The sequence below is a fragment of the Hipposideros armiger genome, unplaced genomic scaffold (assembly GCF_001890085.2).
Source record: "Hipposideros armiger isolate ML-2016 unplaced genomic scaffold, ASM189008v1 scaffold_752, whole genome shotgun sequence".
In the NCBI taxonomy this organism is placed as follows: Eukaryota; Metazoa; Chordata; class Mammalia; order Chiroptera; family Hipposideridae; genus Hipposideros; species Hipposideros armiger.
In genome coordinates this window covers 203,520-224,856 of record NW_017732102.1, presented here as the reverse complement: position 1 = coordinate 224,856, position 21,337 = coordinate 203,520, and the positions used below count along the sequence as shown (strand labels likewise).

At 40.1% G+C, this 21,337-nt stretch overlaps 1 protein-coding gene across 6 annotated transcripts in view; it reads right to left on the bottom strand.

Moving 5' to 3' along the window:
* Positions 1–19,495, bottom strand: part of KIZ (kizuna centrosomal protein) — a 145,322-nt gene extending 125,827 nt beyond the window's left edge. For all 6 annotated transcript variants that reach the window (XM_019628166.1, XM_019628167.1, XM_019628168.1 and 3 more), the window contains exons 1-3: positions 19,330–19,495; positions 12,467–12,529; positions 173–335 (exon numbers count right to left, since the gene is read on the bottom strand). In XM_019628166.1, the coding sequence (XP_019483711.1) occupies positions 173–335; positions 12,467–12,529; positions 19,330–19,418 (315 nt within the window). In that variant the 5' untranslated portion in view covers positions 19,419–19,495. The remainder of the gene's footprint in view (positions 1–172; positions 336–12,466; positions 12,530–19,329) is intronic.
* Positions 19,496–21,337: the final 1,842 nt, after the last annotated feature.

Here is a 21,337-nt window from a genome sequence, read left to right as displayed (position 1 = left end):
CAAATTCAAGTTATCTAATCAAAATTTGTCCTTATGTTACTTCATAAAGAAAACTGACAATCTTATAGATGAACAACTGAACATAGTGACTGCCACTGATCTGAAACTTACTGCTCATTATTTCTAATTTTAGCAAAAATGGACAAAAAAATAGTACAGAACAAGATATCACCTTCAGTTCTTTAAGCTTCTCTGTATTTGTGGTAAAGCGTCCAACATGAGCTTGGACATGCTCAAGCTGCTTTAAATATTCTTGATTTCGAGTATGAGCCTTCTTTTCTGATTCACATATTTCCTTCAGGTATTTCTTTAGTTTTACATACTTCAGCTTAACTCTAGAAAAATAAAAGCAGATTTTTAAACAATGGAGTCAGATTTTGATGATCTAAGAAGAAGAATCTTCTTTAACAAAATTGTTAGTGAGACAACATATTCTAAGATATTTTACCCAAACACTGAAACCTAAAGGACAGAATGCATATGCATTTTTTTAGAGAGGAAATTAATGCAACATCACTGAGGAATCACATCTAGGTATAATTCTCCTGAGAGAAACATATACAAGACCACATTATAACATTCACACAGTAAAGATTTATACGGATTTCTTTCTCAAAATTAAATGTGATTCTAAGAGCAGTGTCTATATGGCCATGTTCAGAGAATATCCCCCTAGCATTCTTGTAAATGATAGACAATCTCAAAACTTCCTGCTCTTATGGAAACAGAATTAAACAGTAAATCAAAGTCCATAAACATTAAGAATATTTGAAATTTAAAATTAAAAAAAACTCTCATTTAAATATAATTTAAAATTTTTGTTAGAAACTGCAACAACATATTATATTATTAAAATATTTTATAATAACATATAGACTATAACTCTACTTAAATTGTGAAAAAAAAAACTTTAGAGACTCATCCAAAGTGTAATATCAAAAGATACACTGGTTGGCTCAAGATGTGCAACCCACTCTTCTCATAGAACCAACTTTGCTAATTCTAGCTCTTTCTTCTTCACAAGCATGTAAGTCATAAAAGAGTACCTGGTATATAGCATTTCTTTTGTTGGTTCAATAAATTATTCGCTTTTTTTATCAAGCAAAATAAGTTGAAAACCACAAAAATGTTCACCCTCAAAAACAGATTTGCAATGATGTTAGAGACGTTAAAAATTAATCTGCAATGGATCTTAACCCCATACCCCAATAATTAAAAAAAACTTACTGTGCCAATAATTCTGTGCTTTGATCTTGGTTGGTTGTCCCCATTTTTCCTTATGAACCAAAAACATAGGACTAGTTTTACTGTTGCCCATGTCTGCCATTTTCGACATAAGTGACAGTAATGAGGTGGAACCTAACATACTATCTTCCACACACAGGTACTTGGTGAAGCTGCTGGTGGTGGCCAGTATCCACCTGAATAAGTACAATAGTAGCCATGCCTTCTCAAACCAAAGTCTAGTTTCATTCCTGCCCCTATATTAACCTTCAAGGCTGATCAAATAAGTAGGTCATCCATCCAATCCATGCAATCATTAATATATTCAGTGTTCTGAATATGAAAGCCACTCAGCTAGGGTGAACAGAGAAAACAAAAAATGAGATAAGCAGAATGTAGTGTGATGAATGCTATGAGGGAAACTGCAAGGGACTCTGACAGACTAGGCAACCTGAACTAGTTGAAGGGGACAGGGAGGCCTTCCCAGTAGAAATTATTTTTCAGCGGAGACAAGAAAGTTGGGTAAGAATTAACCCAAAACTGGCAAAAGCAAGAGTGGAAAATTGAGGGCAAAACACTCAGGCAGAGTAAGTAGCATGTTGGAAAGCTCAAGGGCAATAAATAAAAAGAATAACTGTAATATTGACAAAAATAATAAATTATTGACTCTTACTCTGAGTCATATGCTGTGTTATGACTACTAAATTCTCATAACTATCATTATACCCAGGTGAAGAGATGGAGACACAGAATGTTGAAGTATTGTCCCAAGGTCACATGGCTAAGAGCTGGTGGGGCTCAGCTTGAACCAAGGCACTTGGCAATAGAACCTACTAGCTTACACTATACTACAAAAGATCTTGTGATGCTTCAGAAATGGAAGTTTTAGTCCATGTAAACTTTTAGGGGGAAGCTGACAAAAGATGGCGATGATGAAAATTAAAAAGGGGCAGATGATGGCGGGTCTGGTAAGCCCTTGTACCAGATACTTCTCATGCCCTTCCCACACACATCCTCCGGGCTCAACTTTCCTTCTACCAGCCACAGCAGCAACAACCTGGTAACATCTGGTTCAACTGTGCCTATTATCTTGCTTTTCCAGGGCTACTTTTCTGAGTTTGTCATGTGGAAAGTCTGGATATGAGAATGAATTAACACCTCCTGGAATGGCCCTGACCAATGGAGATCAGGATCCAATAGGTAAACAGCCCTCTCTTCCTTCCCTTTAGTGGACAATTGTGAGGAGCAGAGAGGTGGTCTCCACTGTTCCACTGAAGGTCCAGAGGGATCAAGTCCTAGGTTCCCACAGCAGTGAACAGCTCCTGCTTCATTCTTCTCAGCCCTGCTCTCCAGTTTTAAGCTGACCACTTTCTAAAATAAACTACCACCTACATAAAATAAAATAAACCTAGCACATACACACAAACCTTGTCTCAGACTCTGCCTTCTGGGAAAATCAGGTTGAGGTAGTCATGTTAGACAGTATGGATTTGACCCCACAGGCAGTCAAAGAAAGCATATTTTTAGTAAATCATACCCTCTAACAGGAAACAAGACGCTGAGAGAGAGGAACAAACTCAGAAAACAGACAGCTTGGTAAAGGTTCCATTCTTCTCTCACCACCATTATGCCAGGAAGTTGTACAAGAACAAGCTGCAGAAAATTCTATACTCTGTCTTCTGCCCCTTTAGCTGTGGGTTAGAAAAATGTCAACTGCCACAGATGCTGTAAGACTTGGGCACACTTCTGAGGCAATGGCATCCATGACACTGCTATGTCTTCCATCACCTCGTTGGCTCTCCGTGTTTCTTCTAAAGCTACTAGAGATATACGAGGTGTGATCAAACAATATGGTGAATGTTTAAATTAAAAAAATAATTATTACAGTAAAAGACACATTGCCATTAATACCCCTCAAAATACTCCCCCTCACTTCAAACACACTTATCATTCCTGCCACTTTCTGAAGCAGTTCTGTAAGTCCTCTTTCATGAGTGTCTTTAGCTGAGCTGTCATGGCTACCTCAATGTCCTGAACCTATTCAAAATGTTCACCTTTCATGGTCACTTTGACTTTGGGGAAGAGCTAGAAGCCGCATGGTGCCAGATCATTACAGACACACTGTAATGTTTTTACTTGACAAAAATTGCCATACCAGAAGTGATATGTGATGGAAAGGAGCCTTTCCATTGTGATTACAAAATACATTGAATGCTGCTGCCTAGTGCCATCCAACAGAAAGGCAGGAATCTTCAATACGCGAAGCGGTGCATTGAACCTTAGTAATAGTGTGTGACAAGTTTCAACTTGTTCAGTGCAGTCATTCAGGTGTGAGCTATGGTTAAGAGAAGGTGTGTTTCAAAGTGTGCTGTAAATCATGGATCACAAACAATGCATTAACATGAAATGAGCCAATGGTTTCATCTTCGATCATGACAACATTCCGTGTCACACATCATTTCTGGTATACAGCATTTTCTGTGAAATACAAACATTATGGTGTGTCCTCACCCACCTTATTCAACAGATCTGGCACCTTGCGACTTCCAGCTCTTCCCCAAAGTAAAAAATGACCACGAAACCTAATGGTTTTGAATAAATTCAGGACATTGAGGCCACCATCACAGCGCAACTAAAGACACTCACAAAAGACTTCCAGAACTGAGGGGCTGGCCGAGTGGCTCAGTTGGTTAAGAGCTCGCTCAAGAGTTTGATCTCTGAGCAACAGCAGTTCGAGTCCAGCCCAAGCTGAGCTGCCAACAGGTAGCAGGATGGCTCAGCTTAAAAAAAAAAATTAAAAAAAAAAAACTTCCAGAACTGCTTCAAAAAGTGATGAGAACAATGGGATAAGTGTGTTTGAAGTGAGGAGGGGTATTTTGAGGGCGATTAATAGTAATTTGTCTTTTACTCTAATACATTTTTCTTTAAACATTCACCATATTGTTTGATCACACTTCGTATGGCTGTCTTCCCTGACTACTACCTTTGAAAGTACACTAAATCTTAAAACCAAACAATAATTTTGAAGGTGAGGAAATAAATGGTCTTGATGGGTGATTTGGTTTTATACTATTCTTGGCTTCTCTCTCTTTTGAATAAAATGTTTTCATTTTTCCTTTTTTTTTTAAATTAAAGTTTATTGGGGGTGACAATTGTTAGCAAAGTTACATGATTTCAGCTGTACATTTCTGTAATACATCATCCATATATCACATTGTATGTTCACCATCCAGAGTCAGTTCTCTTCCCAACACCATATATTTGGCCCCCTTTACCCTCATCTACCATCCCCTTCCCCCACTCTGATAACCACTAAACTATTGTCTATGAGTTTTGTTTCTTCACTTGTTTGTCTTGTTCTTTTGCTGTTTTCAGTTTTATATACCACATATAAGTGAAATAATATGGTTCTCTATTTTATCTGTCTGATTTATTTCACTTAGCATAATAATCTCAAGATCCATTCATGTTGTCACAAATGGCATTATTTCATCTTTTCTTGTGGTAGAATAGTATTCCATTGTGTATATATACCACATATTCTTTATCTAATCATCTATCAAAGGACACTTTGGTTGTTTCCGTGTCTTGGCCACTGTAAATAAAGCTGCAATGAACATTGGAGGTCATATATCTTTACGGATAAATGTTTTCAGATTTTTAGATACCCAAGAGAGGGATTACTGAGTATATGGTAATTCTATTTTTAATTTTTTGAGGAACCTCCACACTGCCTTCCATAGTAGCTGCACCAACCTGCATTACCACCAACAGGGTATGAGGGTTCCATTTTCTCCACAGCCTCTCCAACACTTGCTATTATTTGTCTTGTTGATGAGAGCCACCAACTGGTAGAGGTATATATCTCATTGCGGTTTTTATTTGCATTTCTCTGATGATTAGTGATGTTGAGCATTTTTTCATATTTCTATTGGCCATCTGTATGTTCTCATTGGAGAAATGTCTATTCAGGTCCTCTGCCCATTTTTTAATTGGATTGTTTGTTTTTTTGTTGTTGAGTTGTACGAGATTCTTATATATTTTGGATATTAGCTCCATATCAGAGGCATTGTTTGCAAAAATCTTCTCCCATTTGGTTGGTTGCCTCTTTATTTTGTCAATGGTTTTATTTGCAGTGCAGAAGATTTTTAGTTTGATATAGTCCCATTCATTTATTTCAGCTGTTACTTCCCTTGCCTTTGGGGTCAAATTCATAAAATACTCTTTGAACCCAACGTCTGTTAGTACTATATTTTTTTCTATGCAGTTTATTGTTTCAGGTCTTATGTTTAGGTCTTTGATCCATTTTGAGTTAATTTTGGTACATGGTGACAGATAGCAGTCTAGTTTCATTCTTTTGGACGTGGCTTTCCAATTCTCCCAGCACCATTTTATTGAAGAGGCTGTCTTTTCTCCATTGTATGTTTTTGCCTTCTTTGTCGAAAATTATCTGTCCATATTTATGTGGGTTTATTTCTGGGTTCTCAATTCTATTCCATTGGTCTGTATGTCTGTTTTTCTGCCAATACTGTACTGTTTTGATTATTTTGTACTGTTGTACAAGCTGAAGTCAGGGAGTCTGATACCTCCAGCATTGTTCTTTTTTCTTAGCATTGCTTTGGCTATTCGGGGCCTTTTGCTGTTCCATACAAATCTGATGATTTTTTGTTCTATTTCTTTAAAAATGGCAATGCCATTTTGATGGGGATTGCATTAACTCTGTATATTGCTTTGGGTAATATGGCCATTTTAACTATGGTAATTCTTCGAATCCATTAACACAGAATGTCTTTCCATTTCTTTGTGTCTTCTTCAATTTCTTTTTAAAATGTCTTATAGTTTTCAGTGTATAGGTCTTTCACATCCTTGGTTAAGTTTATTCCTAGTGCTTTATTCTTTTTGCTGCAATTGCAAAAGCAATTGTTTTTATTTCTTCTTCTGAAGTTTCACTATTAGTATATAGGAATGCAATGGACTCTCGTACATTGATTTTGTAGCTGGCAACTTTACTGTATTCGTTTATTGTTCCTAATAGCTTTGTGGTGGAGTCTCTAGGGTTTTCTATATATAGCATCATGTGATCTGCAAAAAGTAACAATTTAACTTCTTCATTCCCTATTTGGATACCTCTATTCCTTTGTCTTGCCTGATTGATCTGGCTAGGACTTCCAATACTATGTTGAAAAGCAGAGGTGATAGGGGACAGCCCTGTCATGTTCCTGAACGTAGAGCAAAGGGCTTCAGTTTTTCATCATTAATTATATTAGCTGAGGGTTTGTCATATATGGCCTTTGTTATGTTAAGGTATTTTCCTTCTGTACCCATTTTATTAAGTGTTTTAATCATAAATGGATGTTGTATCTTGTCAATTGCTTTTTCTGCATCTATTGATAGAATATGATTTTTGTCCTTTATTTTGTTTATGTGGTGTATCACATTGATTGATTTGCATATGTTGAACAATCCTTGTGCCCTGGGATGAACTCCTCTTGGTCGTGATGGATAATTTTTTTAATGCATTGTTGCATTCGATTTGCTAGACTTTTGTTTAGGATTTTTGCATCTGTATTCATCAGAGGTATTGGGTCTGTAATTTTCTTTTTTTGTGTTATCCTTACCAGATTTTGGTATCCGGGTAATGATGGCCTCATAAAATGAGTTACGGAGTACTGTCTCTTTTTCAACTTTTTGGAAGAGTTTGAGGAGGACAGGTATTAGATCCTCTTTGAATGTTTGGTAGAATTCACTAGTGAAGCCATCTGGTCCTGGACTTCTGCTTTTGGGAAGGTTTCGGTGACTGATTCAATTTCCTTACTGTTGATCAGTCTACTTAGATTTTCCAATTGTTCATGATTCAGCCTAGGAAGGCTATATGTTTCTAAGAACTTGTCCATTTCTTCTAGATCATTGAATTTGGTGGCCTATGGCCCTTCATAGAATTCTTGGATGATCCTTTGTATTTCTCTGGCATCTGTGGTAACTTCCCCTCTTTCATTTCTGATTTTGTTTATTTGTGTCTTTTCTCTTTTCATCTTAGTGAGTCTAGCCAAGGGTTTGTCAATTTTATTAATGTTTTCAAAGAACCAGCTCTTTGTTGCATTAATTTTTTCTATTGCCTTTTTGTTCTCTATTTCACTTAGTTTTGCTCTGATTTTTATTTTTTCCTCCTTTCTACTGACTTCGGGTTTCATTTGTTCTTTTTCTAGTTCTTTAAGGTGTAACGTGAGGTTATTTGTCTGGGATTTTTCTTGTTTTTTGAGATAGGCCTGTAATGACCTAAATTTCCCTCTTCAAACTGCTTTTGCTGCATCCCACAAATTTTGGTAGGATGTATTTTCATTCTCATTTGTTTCTATGTATCTTTTGATCTCTCCTCTTATTTCTTCTTTGACCCAGTCGTTCTTTAAAAGTATGTTGTTTAATCACCACATATTTGTGCTTTTTCCCACTTTCTTTTTGCAGTCCATATCCAATTTCAAAGCCTTGTGATCAGAGAATATGCTTGGTATGATTTCAGTCTTCTGAAATTTGCTGAGGCTAGTTTTATGTCCCAATATATGGTTTATCCTGAGAATGTTCCATGAACACTAGAAAAAAAATGTATAGGCTGATGTTCTAGGATGGAGTGCTCTATAAATGTCAATTATGTCCATTTCATCTCATGTGTCATTTAGGGCTGATATTTCTTTATTTATCTTCTGTTTGGATGATGTATCCATAGCTGTCAATGATGTATTTAGGTCCCCTACTATAATTGTGTTTGGTCAATTTCTCCCTTTAGTTCTGTTAGCAGTTGTTTTGTATGTTTTGGTGCTCCCTGATTGGAGGCATACATATTGATGACTGTTATGTCTTCTTGTTGTATAGTCCCCTGTATCATTATGAAATGTCCCTATTTGTCTCTTGTTACCTTTTTTATCCTGAAGTCAGTTTCATCTGATATCAGTATAGGTACACCTGCTTTTCTCTGAATACCATTTGCTTGGAGTGTCAATTTCCACCCTTTCACTTTGAGTCTATATTGGTCCTTGCAGCTGAGATGTGTCTCTTGGAGGCAGCATATAGTTGAGTTTAGTTTTTTGATCCAATCTGCTACTATGTGCCTTTTTTTTTTTTAATTGGGGAACAGTGTGTTTTACCAGGACCCATCAGCTCCAAGTCAAGTAGTTGTTTCTCACTCTTGTTGTGGAGGGCAAATCAGTGGCCCATGTCAGAATCAAACCGGCAACCTTGGTGTTATGAGCACCACGCCCTGTACTCTAACCACCTGAGACAACCGGCTGTCCCGTCTGTGCCTTTTTATTGGTGAGTTTAGTCCATTTACATGTAGGGTGATTATTGATATATGAGGATTTCTATCTTTGGTTTTCTGGTAGGACAGCGTCTCCATTGCTTCTTTGCCTTTTTGTTGCTGTCTGTTATTTCAGTGTGGTTGTATTCTATGATTTTTCTTTCTGCTTCTTCTTTCTTTATGTTGTATATTTGAGTTCTGGATATTTTTTTTTGAGTGGTTACCATTAAGTTTATGTAAAAGAGGGCCAGCCGAGTGGAGCGATGGTTAAGAACTGGCTTGGGACGCCAGAGGGCCCCGGTTCGGATCCCACATATGAGAGCCAGTGACACTGCCCTCCACAGCTAAGATGCTGAACAACAGCTCAACTTGGAGCTGGGCTGCCGGGAGTTGCCGGCAACGGGTAGGCTGCAGCCCCTGCTGCAGTGGGTTGCCATGGGCTACCGTATGTAGCCAGCAGCCAGCGTGAACAGCCAGTAGCCGCAGTGAGCAGCCGTCCAGAAGCCGGCGACTGATCTGCCTCGCCCGGGAAGAGCACAATGATGGTGCCAACTTGGGCCAGTGAAGCGTCCTCCACAACTAGACTGAAGAACAAAACAACAGCAACTTGTCTGTTCCCCTTCCCCCAATTCCCCAGCACTGCTCCCATCCCCCCAATTCCCCAATAAAAATCTTTAAAAAAAATACACTATTAAAAAACAGACATTATTTGTTTTAAAAAAAGTTTATGTAAAAGAAAGTTTCATATTTAGAGTATTCTATTTTCTTCAGCATGCTTCCTTTCTCCATTCCCTTTTGCAGGTCCAGACCTTTACTCTTTCCCCTTGTATGTTTCTGTTGTCACAAATTATCCCTATTTATGCTGTGAGTTGATTTCTGCGCTGCAGCAATAAATTTTCATTTTCCTCTTTTTTTAAGTGTTTTTTTTTTCTTTACCCTGAATATTATGTTTAAATGAATAGTATCTCATTTGGTGTAGGCGTTGCCATTTCCTGCTTCTGTCTGTCTGTTTGTAATGCTACTCATGTTTTGTATTCTTTTGCTTTTTTGTTTCAGGTCGAATAGACTGCGTCAGTATTTCTTATAGTGTAGGCCATTTGTTAGAAAATTCTCTCAGCTTCTGTATGTCTGGAAAGGTCTTTATTCCTCTTTCATGTCTAAAGGATATCTTTGCTAGATATATTATTCTGGTTCATAATTTCTCTCTTTCAATAGTTTGAATATTTGAGTCCACTCCCTCCTGGTTTGTAGAGTTTCTGCTGAAAAATCTGATGATAATCTAATGGGCTTTCCTTTGTAGGTTACCGCCTTGAGGATTCTTTCCTTGTTGTTAATTTTTGACAGCTTCAATACAATGTCCCTTGGAAAAGGCCTGTTGGGATTGAGGTAATTAGGTGTTCTATTTGCTTCTTGGAGTCAAGGATCCAATTCTTTCCCATGTTTGGGAAGTTCTCGTTGACTATTTGTTGGAATATTTTCTCTGTTCCCTTCTCCCTTTCTTTTTCTTCTAGTATGCTTATTATTCTTATATTGCTCTTTCTGATGCAGTCAGAAAGTTCTTGTAGAGTTCTTTTATTTCATTTAACTCTCAAGTCTCTCTCTTCTTCCATCTGTGTCATTTCCAGATTTCTATCTTCGATGTCCCTGATTTTTTCCTCAACCTGGTCAGCTCTGTTACCTAAGCTGGCTATTTCAGTCTTTATTTCTTTTATTGAGTTCTTAATCTCCAGAAATTATATTCGGCTCTTTTTAAAAATTTCAATCTCTTTGGTAAAATGTTCATTTTGTTCTTTGTGTTTTTTAGTTCATTAAACTGCCTGTGTTTTCTTGCATCTGGTTGAGGTTTTTAAGAACTGTAATCTTGAATTCTCTGACATTTGAGGCACATACTTACATATCTTTAAGTTCATTTTCTGGAGACTTTTCATTTTCTTTCTGAGCTGCCTTGTTACCTTGTTATTCATGGCAATTATTGAATTACTATTTCTCTTCCTAGGAATTTACAGGAGTGGATTCTTCAACAGGCTGGTAGGAAGAGGTCTTTGTTTTGCTTTCCAGTAGGTGTTGGTAGAATGCTTTCTCTCCTACTGCAGCCTTTTATTCTCTCTCACACTGTAGTGTTATATTTCCTCCACTCTGTTCTGCCTTCTCACACAATGTGGGATTCCCTGGAAGGTGGGCTTCTCCTCTGTGAGCAGGTCACCTGAGTCTGAGGGCACCACCTCCGTTGGGGGATGTGGAGAGCTTCTGAAGTTCCAAATGTTTTCCTGCACCAGATTCAGGGCCTGTGTTTTTCAGCGGCTCTGTTTACCCCTGCAGGGATCAGTCCAGATAGGTGGGGGCAGGGGCAGGATGCGTTCTGGGAGGTGGCTTTGAGCAATGGCAGCGACTATCAGCACAGCCCATCCTGCACCCAACCAAGGCTCTCTCCCCTCCACCAGCACTAGTTGGGCTGGGAGTCTGTGGCTGCAGGGCTGCAGTTCTCAGAACTGCAAATATTCTGTTCTTTTGATCTGACACTGCTACTGCTCCGCTTCTAGCACTGGGCAGGTGGGGGTGGTGCGAGCTCTGGGAGGGTGGGGAGGAGACAGCTAGGCTCTGTGCCTATGCCTTCCATCCTCTGCTTGGCAGTGAGGGCTTAAACCACCATTTTCACCCTTCTTCCCTCAGTCTTTGCTCTGAGGTCTCTGCCATGAGCGTTGGGTTCAGCTGTGTTATATCCTGATCCCTCAGGTGGGACTGTGGGCCATAAGGGGAGCCCAAGCTGTCCGAATACTTCCCTCTACCGCGATCGCTGTAGCTCTGGAATGCAGGGAGCTCTGAGCTCCGGTCTGTGTACTGCGGCCAGTCCTGTTCTTCCCCTTTCCCTCCTCCCCCGCTATCCCAATTTGCCCACCTTTAGATGATTTCAGTTGTGTGTCTCTTAGGCTTGCCTGTCTTCTGTGCAGGGAGTCATTTGTGGAATTACAGTTGCTCAATTTATTGTAAATTTCAGGGGAGTTTTCAAGAGGCTCACATCAGGCAGCCATTTCTCATTTTTCACTCATATTATGATACAGATAAATCACAAATTTAGTACTATCATAGCCAGAAAATTTTCATATAGATAATACTGGAGGTAACACCACACATTTGGCTTAAGTGTTAAGTTCAGCTTCCATAAAATAGAATTAAAAATATTAAGTTTGCTGTTTTTTTATTTTTTTTCAATTATAGTTGACACTTAATATTATTTTATATTAGTTTCAGGTGTACAGCATAGTGGTTAGACATTTATATAATTTATGCAGTGATCCCCGATTAGTCTAGTACCCATTTGGCACTATACATAGTTTTTGCAGTATTATTGACTATATTCTCTATGCTATACTTCACATCTCTGTCACTATTTTTTGACTACCAATTTGTGTTCTTAATCCCTTCACCTTTTTCATCCATAAACGTTTGTTCTTTATATTAGAGTAAGTAACCTAAAATGGATAACATGTATATTATCTACTATTCATTATAATTTTAACAGTCACTGTCATATATCCATGGACAAATGAGACATCACATAACTCTGCCTACAATAGTTTGTTGAAAGATCAGCTATAGTAATTCTGCCTTAATCGCTATATAGGCTTAATGTGTTTAAATTGTGACCAGAAAAATAACAATAACAATAATGTGTCTTATTGTTAAGATATTTAAGCAAAATAGATTCCTGAAATAACACAAATACCAAATAATTAAAATAAAATAACTTTTATCTTATACTAATTTTAACCAAATTTATTCTTACATTTGATAGTCATATTAAATTGAAGCATTTACTTGAAACCATTACACATTAGAAATAAGAGAATGATAAAAGTACTGCAACTATGGTATTTACAACATACATTAGGGTTAAATTTTTATTAACATATGCAAATTGCTTTAAAAACTGTTACCACTGTCATATCTTACCTGTATATATCAGACTGATTATATTCATAAAGTTTCTGTTCCAGTTCCAATCTCTTCTTTTCACTAAAGTTCAGAAAGAAAATATTTTATGAATAATTACACTGTCAGATTTATAACATGATCTCCTTTGAAATCACACCTTTGTGAGAATGCGTCTCTGGTCTAAGGGCAGAAAATGGCCAGCTGCATTTGAAACTCAAGACACAAAAATACTTAGCAGTCACCAGGAATGTCTAAAAAGCAAAGAGGATACCAATATGAAGCAAAAAGAACAAGATTCTCAAAGTAAGTGGGGAAAGGCAATAATAAAAGCCTGGGAACCAGGTTGATTCATTCTGCAAGTATTTCTTGAGTGCCATGATGAGTCAGGCACTGCTGTAGGCCTAGAGATTAACATGGTATACAAGGCAACCAAGAACTTTGTCCTCAGGCAGCTGAAATTCTAAGGGGAAGGACAGACAATGAACGAGATAAATATATAAAATATAATATAGCCAGACTTCTTTGAGATGGTAGGACTTGAGCAATGGGGGTTCCACCAGGACTGGACATGATACTTCCACAAATTTATCTTGGACTGGTGGCTTGCTCTGCTTCCAACCAAACAAGCCTGGGCAGAGCCTAGTGGCTGAGTTAAGAAAAGGTCTCTGAAAAGTAAACCTGTCTCACTAATATTTAACGAAGACCAGGTCCCCTAACACTGTTACTTTAAATTTGGGGGAATTTCTTTTATAACTTTGTAACAGCACCATGATTTGTCACTAACTGTTATTCCCTGGAGCCACAAGTTGTGATAAAAAAATACGGTGAATATTTAAATTAAAAAAAAATTATTACAGTAAAGGACACATTGCAATAAATCCCCTTCAAAATACTCCCCCTCAGTTTGAACACACTTATCCCATCATTCTTGCCACTTTCTGAAGCAGTTCTGGAAGTCCTCTTTTGTGTCTTTACTTGTGTTGTCATGGCTGCCTCGATGTCCTGAATCATTTTGATTTGGGGAAAGGGCCAGAAGTCCCACTGCGCCAGATCTGGTGAATAAGGTGGATGAGGGCACACTGCAATTTTTTTTTTAAGATTTTATTGGGGAATTGGAGGAGGGGAACAGCATTGGGGAATTGGGGAAGGGGAACAGACAAGTTGCTGTCCTTTTTTTCTTCAGTCTAGTTGTGGAGGACATTGCTTCACTGGCCCATGTTGGTATTATCATTGCTTTCTTCCCGGGTAAGGAAGTCACCCACTGACCATTGGACCGCCACTCATGGGGGCTCATGGCAGCTCACAAAAGCACACACCAGCTGCCAGCCAGCCCCACTGCAGCCTAAGCTATTGCTGGCAACTCGCAGCAGCCCAGCCCAGGTCGAGCTGTTGTTCACCATCTTAGCTATAGAGGGCGCGGCATCATTGCCTGCATGTGGGATCCAAACCGGAGCCCTGATGCTCAGAGCTGGTGACCCAAGCCAGCTCTTAACCAACGCGCCAGTACGGCGTTGGTTATGGGAACCAGTACGGTGTTCCCATACTGTAATGTTTTTATTGGACAGAAATCGCCGTGCACCAGAAGTGATGTGTGATGCAGCATTGTTATGATGGAGGATGATTTACAGCACACTTCAAAACACACCTTCTTTCAACCATAGCTCACCCCTGACTGACTGCACCGAACAAGTTGAAACTTGTCACACACAGTTACTAAGGTTCAACGCGCCACTTCCCATATTGAAGATCCCTGCCTTTCTGTTGCATGGCACTGGGCAGCAGCATCACCGTGTTTTGTGATCACAACAAAAAAGCTCCATGGCACACATCACTTCTGGTACCGCAATTTCTGTCAAATAAAAACATTACAGTGTATCCTCATTCACCTTATTCACCGAATCTAGCACCAGGCAACTTCTAGCTCTTCCCCAAAGTCAAACTGACCAAAGGTAAACATTTTGAATTGATTCAGGATGTCAAGGCAACCAAGATAGTGCAACTGAAGACACTCATGAAAGAGGACTTCCAGAACTGCTTCAGAAAGTGGCAAGAATGATGGGATAAGCAAGTTCAAAGTGAGGGGGAGTACTCTGAAGGGGATTAATGGCAATATATCTTTTACTGTATTAATTTTTTTTTTCTTTTTAAGCTGAGCCATCCTGCCACCTGTTGTTGGCAGCTCAGCAGCTGCTCAACTCGGGCCGGGAATCAAACTGCTGTTGCTCAGAGCTCAAACTCTTGAGCGAGCTCTTAACCAACTGAGCCACTCGGCCGGCCCTATTTTTTTTTTTATTTAAATACTCACCGTATTTTTTTTTAATCACACCTCATATAATTGCTTCCATGTTGGAAAATTTTGTGTCACTTTTTACCTTACTAAGGTTCAGTGATCAGTAGGATACTTAGTTCATGAAGAATGAATGACTGGACAGTGTGAGCCATTTATCATTAAGTTATGAGAGCAGAAAGACCCTGAAATGTATCTATGACCTTGTGCCTCTGATGTCATGCTTCACTTCTGCAGTATTCCTGCTAAGAAAGTATGACCAGAGTCTGGCCATGAGCAAACATCAGATGGACCCAGCCTGAGGGTCACTCTCTGGAATGAAAGTTGTATTCTATGAAACTGTCAGGAACACGAAAGATAGGAAAAGACTAAGGAAGTTTCAGACTGGGAGAGACTGCAGAGACATGGCAACCACATGCAACATAGGTTCAAGATGGGATCCTGGACCAGAAAAGAAAAAAAGCAAGTGTTAGGACAGCTGGTGAAATGGGCAGTTGGTGAAATTTGACTGGGGTCTGTAGATTGGTATATTAATGTTGGGTATATTAACATGTAGATGGGTATATTAATTTCCTGGCTTGTGAGGGTTATATGGTGATCATATAAGAGAGCATCCTTGTTTTTTGGAAATAGACACTAAACTTTTTAAGAGTGATGGGGCATCACATCCACAGTTCTCAAATGGTTCAGAAAAGGCTAGTGATTTTATATAGGTAGATAGAGAAAAAGAAAACATAATAAAATGTTAAGAGTTGAAGAACCTGGGTGAAGGGAATATTGCCAGTCTTTATCCTATATGTGCAACTTTTCTGAAAACTTGAATTTATTTGAAAATAACTTTAAAAATTCACCTATGACTTCTAGTGAAAAAGAACCACTGTCTGGGAATCCATCTGCTTCCAAGCAGCAAGTTCTTTTCAATAATGAACGTTAAACTCCTTTGTTCCTGCTCTAGCTTCTGCAGATACATACATCTGCTAGTCATACTTCTGTATCATGACACTTCATACACGGAAATATCACAATCAAACACCTCTTGGCTACTATTCCAGGCAAAATGATTCTAATCTCATTAACTCTTCATCCCAGGCCCATTTTCTATCCTTGTCACCCACACTGCAGTTCCTCTGAATGCTATCTTTCATACATACTTTAAGTTTAAAACTTGAAACCATATATTTACCCCAATAAAAAGCAAGAGAAAGACTTTTGGGGAGGATCCTCTTGCAAAACCTACATGTTAAATCTCTACTTTAGAATTTTTGAAACACCCAGTCCTGGGATATGTACCAACAGTCCATGGTTTCAGTCACCTACATCCCCCATCCACAAATCTTTTTAAGCTTTACACAGACACAGCTGGGCAGTTTTTAAAGAGTAGCCATGTGGTATAGTTTTCTCTTTTAAGCCACTTGTTATTCTGCTTTTGTCTCGTACCATCTTCAGCTTTACTCAACAACTACCTCAGTGACAATTTCTGAACTATTATGATATCTCACCCTGAATCAATATTGGTATTGAAAAAACTGGATCCTGTTAATGGGCCTTTTAAGGGAATGTTTTTTTATATAATTGTAACAGTCAATTCTTTTCTTTTTTTTAAGATTTTTATTGGGGAATTGGGGGCTAGGAACAGCACTGGGGACTTGGGGAAGGGGAACAGACAAGTTGCTGTCCTTTTGGTTCTTCAGTCTAGCTGTGGAGGACGAGGACGTTGCTTCACTGGCCCAAGTTGGCACCATCATTGCACTCTTCCCGACTGAGGCAGATCGGTCACCGGCTTCTAGATGGCCGCTAACGCTGGCTGCTGGCTACACACAGTAGCCCATGGCAACCCACTGCAGCAGGGGCTACAGCCTACACTGTCGCCAGCGACTCACGGCAGCCCAGCTCCAGGTTGAGCTGTTGTTCAGCATCTTAGCTGTAGAGGGCAGTGTCACTGGCCCTCATATGTGGGATCCGAAAGGGGGCCCTCTGGCGTCCCAAACCAGCTCTTAATCAATGTGCCGGCCCAATAATTGTAACAGTCAATTCTACTTATATGTTTCCACCATGCTTGCAGCACTAAATACATTGTAACAAGTCACTTCACCAGGCTTTTTCAGATTCAATGATTGACTTTTACTACAATGCAGAGACAATACCATACATAAAAAGGAGGAAATTCAGAATATAAAAGTATGTGACTACAGCTAAGACAATTTGGGCTGGAAATACACCCGTTACAATGGAAGGGCCCAATTATTAGATCAGCTAACAATCTCAAAGAAGGGCAAGTTTTTTTGTGTGTTTTTTTTGTTTTGTTTTGTTTTAATCTCTCACTCGTAGGAAATTTCTGAACTGATAAAGCAGAAATACCCCGGGTTGCAGCCTTTAAAATTATGCTGGAGTTTTAGGAGACAATGGTACTTGAAGTCACTGGAATTGGTTAAAAAAAGGGGAGGGAGACTCACCCAAACACTCAAATAGGAAACAATGATATTCATTTTGCTCTGCAAAACTACATCTTTCAACTTCTTGATTCTCAGGTTCATTACTCTATGAGAGAGAAAAAAATCTGTAGCCTTACTTTACATATTAGTCTTTACAAGGCCCTTCATGTCTGGTGAAGAACCAAGGTTCAGAGAAGCTGAATGACCTGCTCAAAGTCACACAACTGTCCATGGACTAGAGACCCAGGTTTCCACATTTCTATTGCAGTTTTCTCTGTATCCAAAGTTATTTGCCTCTGTATTTATTAATTGTGTGTTAGAATTAGTTATAGACTTTTAAAATAAAAAATGAATACACACAGCAACAGATTTTCACTGACATAAAAATAAAACAAACCTCTAAAGGCAGACCCATGAATAGACTATACAATTTGACTCAAATTTCTTATATAATTCCAACAGCCTCAGCTTGCTTAACAGTTAAAGCATTAAGTGTTAAAAATAAAATGAGCAATAATAATTACCCAGTTATATACCATAAGGACTATAAACAGTCAGGTGTTCTAGCATAGGAAGCAAAAATGATAACTAACAATTAACTTAGTTAAAAAAGACTGCCATTTGATCCAATAACATTTTAAAATTAGAACTTGGGCTAAGAGATAAAAATATCTGAAGGCCTGGGGCAACTAAGCTACTCTTCTAACAGAACAGTCAAAAAGCACTTCGAGTGTACTGATGTACAGAGAAATGTCTTGTCTCTTTAATTATCAGGTATATGCAGACACTTGGATACCATCTTTGAAATATCACACTGTCAAGTTTTCCTGGTTGACTGGAAAATGGTCATTATTTAGTGGCAATGCATAGCTACATTTATTCAGTGGCAATGTCTATACAAGATATTCATAATTCCTGGACACTAGCTGGTTGGCTTTGGGATTTCTTCCAGTTATTCAACAAACATTTATCAAACCCCTCCTCCATGTCAGGTACTCTCTCAGTAGCTAAAGATCCAGCTAGCTATGGTTCCTGTCCTCCTGGAATTCTTACTCGACAGGGAGCAAGTGACTTAAGTCATTATCTAGAGGGCTGTAAGAACTTTGAGGTTGCATAAGTTAGGGAATGGGTTGACCAATACCTCCTGCAGAGAATGCACTACAGGAAGTGACTTTTTAAAAGCTGGAGGTGAAGCAGTTACTGGGGTGGGTGAGGCGTAGTAGTATGTCAGAAAGAAAATAAGATGTAGAAAAAGCTTAAGAGGTAAAATACGGTTAGGACAATTAAGGAGGCCTATTGTAGATGCTCTATAAATATTTGACAAGAATTAAAGCTAGCATAAGATGAATATAAATAATTCCTTTCAAAATCACTTACTTTTGCCTTTCCTTATATGTAATTGTCATTTTAGAATTGTCACACACAGCTCTCTTCACTAAAATGATTTTGTAACTTTTAACACTCATTAAACGTTTTGTTTATCAAGAGATCCAAAAATCTACTTCCTTTCTTGTCAACTAATGAGATATCTAATTTCAATTCATTCAGCAGCTAAATAGTTCCAACAACTTATCTTTTAAGTGGTTATTTATAGTAAATTACTTTATAATTTTCTCTCTTCACGTTCTTAGATCTAGCTGTTTTCAGTGGTTCTCATCTTTCATGTCTTAATCAAGTGATTAATCAAGGTATCATGAACCCTCTGGAAGCTGGACTTCTCTCACTGGAAATTTCATTCTTTTGCTGGAAATCTGGCCCCCAAATTCTCCTGTATTTAAATAGGGCATATACTTGACGCGCGCGCCTGGACCTGTCATTGCTGCATTGCAGCTGTCAGGGTGGGATGACAACTTGAAGAGAGACTGGGGAGGAAGCGCGTAGATGGGAAATAGAGAAATTCCCAAGGCTTGACTAAGAATGACAGGCAGGGGACCTCCCGCTCTCATTTCAGGGCAAATTCAGTGACGTGGCCACATCTTCCAGCGGGAGACCTCCAGTAAGGTGGGTGTCTCTGGTAAACTTTGCCCCCCACTTGGGGGGCGTCGCGGGCAGACCTGGGCCCAGAAGAACCACGGGCGGGGTACTGGGAAGGAACTGGGGGTAGGGCACTCGCTGACCCTCGGCGCACGCCGATTTCCAGACCCCGCTCCGATCGGCCGTACCTGTCCCGCAGCCCTTGCAGGAGGCTGCCTAGCCTCTCGTAGTGGTCGGGGCTCGCCAGGGGCGCGGACCATGCGGAGGCCCGGCGCATGCCGCCGCCGCTGCCGCGCTTGCTCGGCACCACCTCAGGTCCGCGGTGGGACCGACTTGCCCGAGTGACCGCCCCACAATGCACCGCGGGTAAACCCGGCGCCCGGCGCAGTGTAAGGGGCGGGACGGAGGCCTGAAGTGGGAGGGACGGAGGAGGAGCGCCGTGGAGGGGCAAGGCAGGCGGTCGTTGAGGGGCGGGGCGGTGTGAAGGGGCGAGGAGGAGGCGGGGCGTCGTGGGATGGGGCCTAGGCCCGCGGCTACAGACCAGTGGTGAGGCAGGCAGCCTCCGCGCGGAGACAAGCGTCTTCCTTCCCTCTAACCCTTCCCAATTCTCACGGGAGAGACCCTGGCCCTCATCCCGGGCCCTTCTCTGAGGGTCAAGTCAGAAGTCGACCCCTGATCCCCGCCCCTCAGGGGATGGGGGCTGGGCGGGAGCAATTCACGTGATCGTTTTTTGTCTTTGGCCTCAAACTGCGTTAATTTTACAAGGTGAATTCTCTCCTTCCCTCCCACCACCACTCCCTCCCTTCTTCCTAGGATTTGCGGAGTATCACGCACTGTGCTAAGCTTGTTATCCTTCCAGCACTTAAAAGCAAAACAAAACACCACAAAAAAGACAAAACCCCAAATACTAAGCAACTGTGCTCAGCCCTGACAGTAGAATAACCCCTTACTTGAAAATCCGTGCTTACCCTAAGGATGTCATTAATGGATGTGGTCACATTACGGGTTGGTGAAGAGGGGAAACTTGCTAACAAGTTGCTTGCAAAGCTGAGATTTGTTTGTGTAGGCTCCCTCAGTGGACAAATGCCCTGTAGAATCCTTCAGTAGGATTCTGAAGCCAGGTTTCCTGGGCTCAAATCCCTTCTTCCACTGCCCAGCTGTGTGACCACCCATGTGTAAGTCACCCTCTTGAAGCCTAGAGATCCTTATATGTAAAATGGGAGGATGTTACTGCAGGAACCACCTATGCCTCTGTTAAAATTGATTACATTCAGTAATGTATGTAAGTGTTTAGAACAGAGCCAGCACATAGGAAGCATCAATTTTTATCATCATCATCAAGAACTTTCAGGAAAAGCTTCCCAAAGAGAGTGCAATATTTTAAAACACATAGGGCAAAAGAAAGAAACTATAGAGTTTTTGTAGTCTGTTATTCTTCATTTCTTTTGGTTTCTTGTCTCAGTCATTAATTTCACCTACATATATATAAGGTATGACTTAAACTAGTAAATTGATCATTAGCAAGAGAGATGGACAACTTATAGGTCAACAATATAAAACTATGATATTACTCAGCCTTTCCTTCACATTTGCCAGGTCCAGGGCAAGAGTATGAATGGAGTATGAAAGATTCTCATACCATCTGTTGAAATATTTAAAAAATATTGATCAAGATGACAAATTGTAGATAAAATGTCTTTCCTCCTATCTTGACCAATGTGCCTTCATAAGAACCTAAAAAGTGATAGGGGGATTTAGTTCTCTGACCCCTTCCCCAGCCCAGCCTCTTATTTGCCACTGCCTGCTCAGTCCTGCACTTTTGAGTAGCTTCACACACAGTCAATGATGTGTGTGTCGTTCCACTCACCCCGTCCCTTACTCCCATCCCAGTCCACAAGTCTCAGCTCTGTCCTCATCCCCACCTCTGCCTCCTCTTGGCCACTCTTCAGGCCCAAGGGCATGTACAGCAGTGATAGTCACGCTTTCCGGAGAGACCCAGGAAAGAGGTCTTTAAAAGCCTTGGAAAGTAGCTTGGGTTTCTTTGATCAGGGAATATCAGGGTGGTGGATACCTGGAATATGTTCTAGAAGGTGTGTGTGTGTGTGTGTGTGTGTGTGTGTGTGTGTGNAGGTTGAGAGATTGAGAGAAAGAGAGACTGCTCCAGTCAGGCATCCCCCTTGGCCCTGGAGCCTCCTT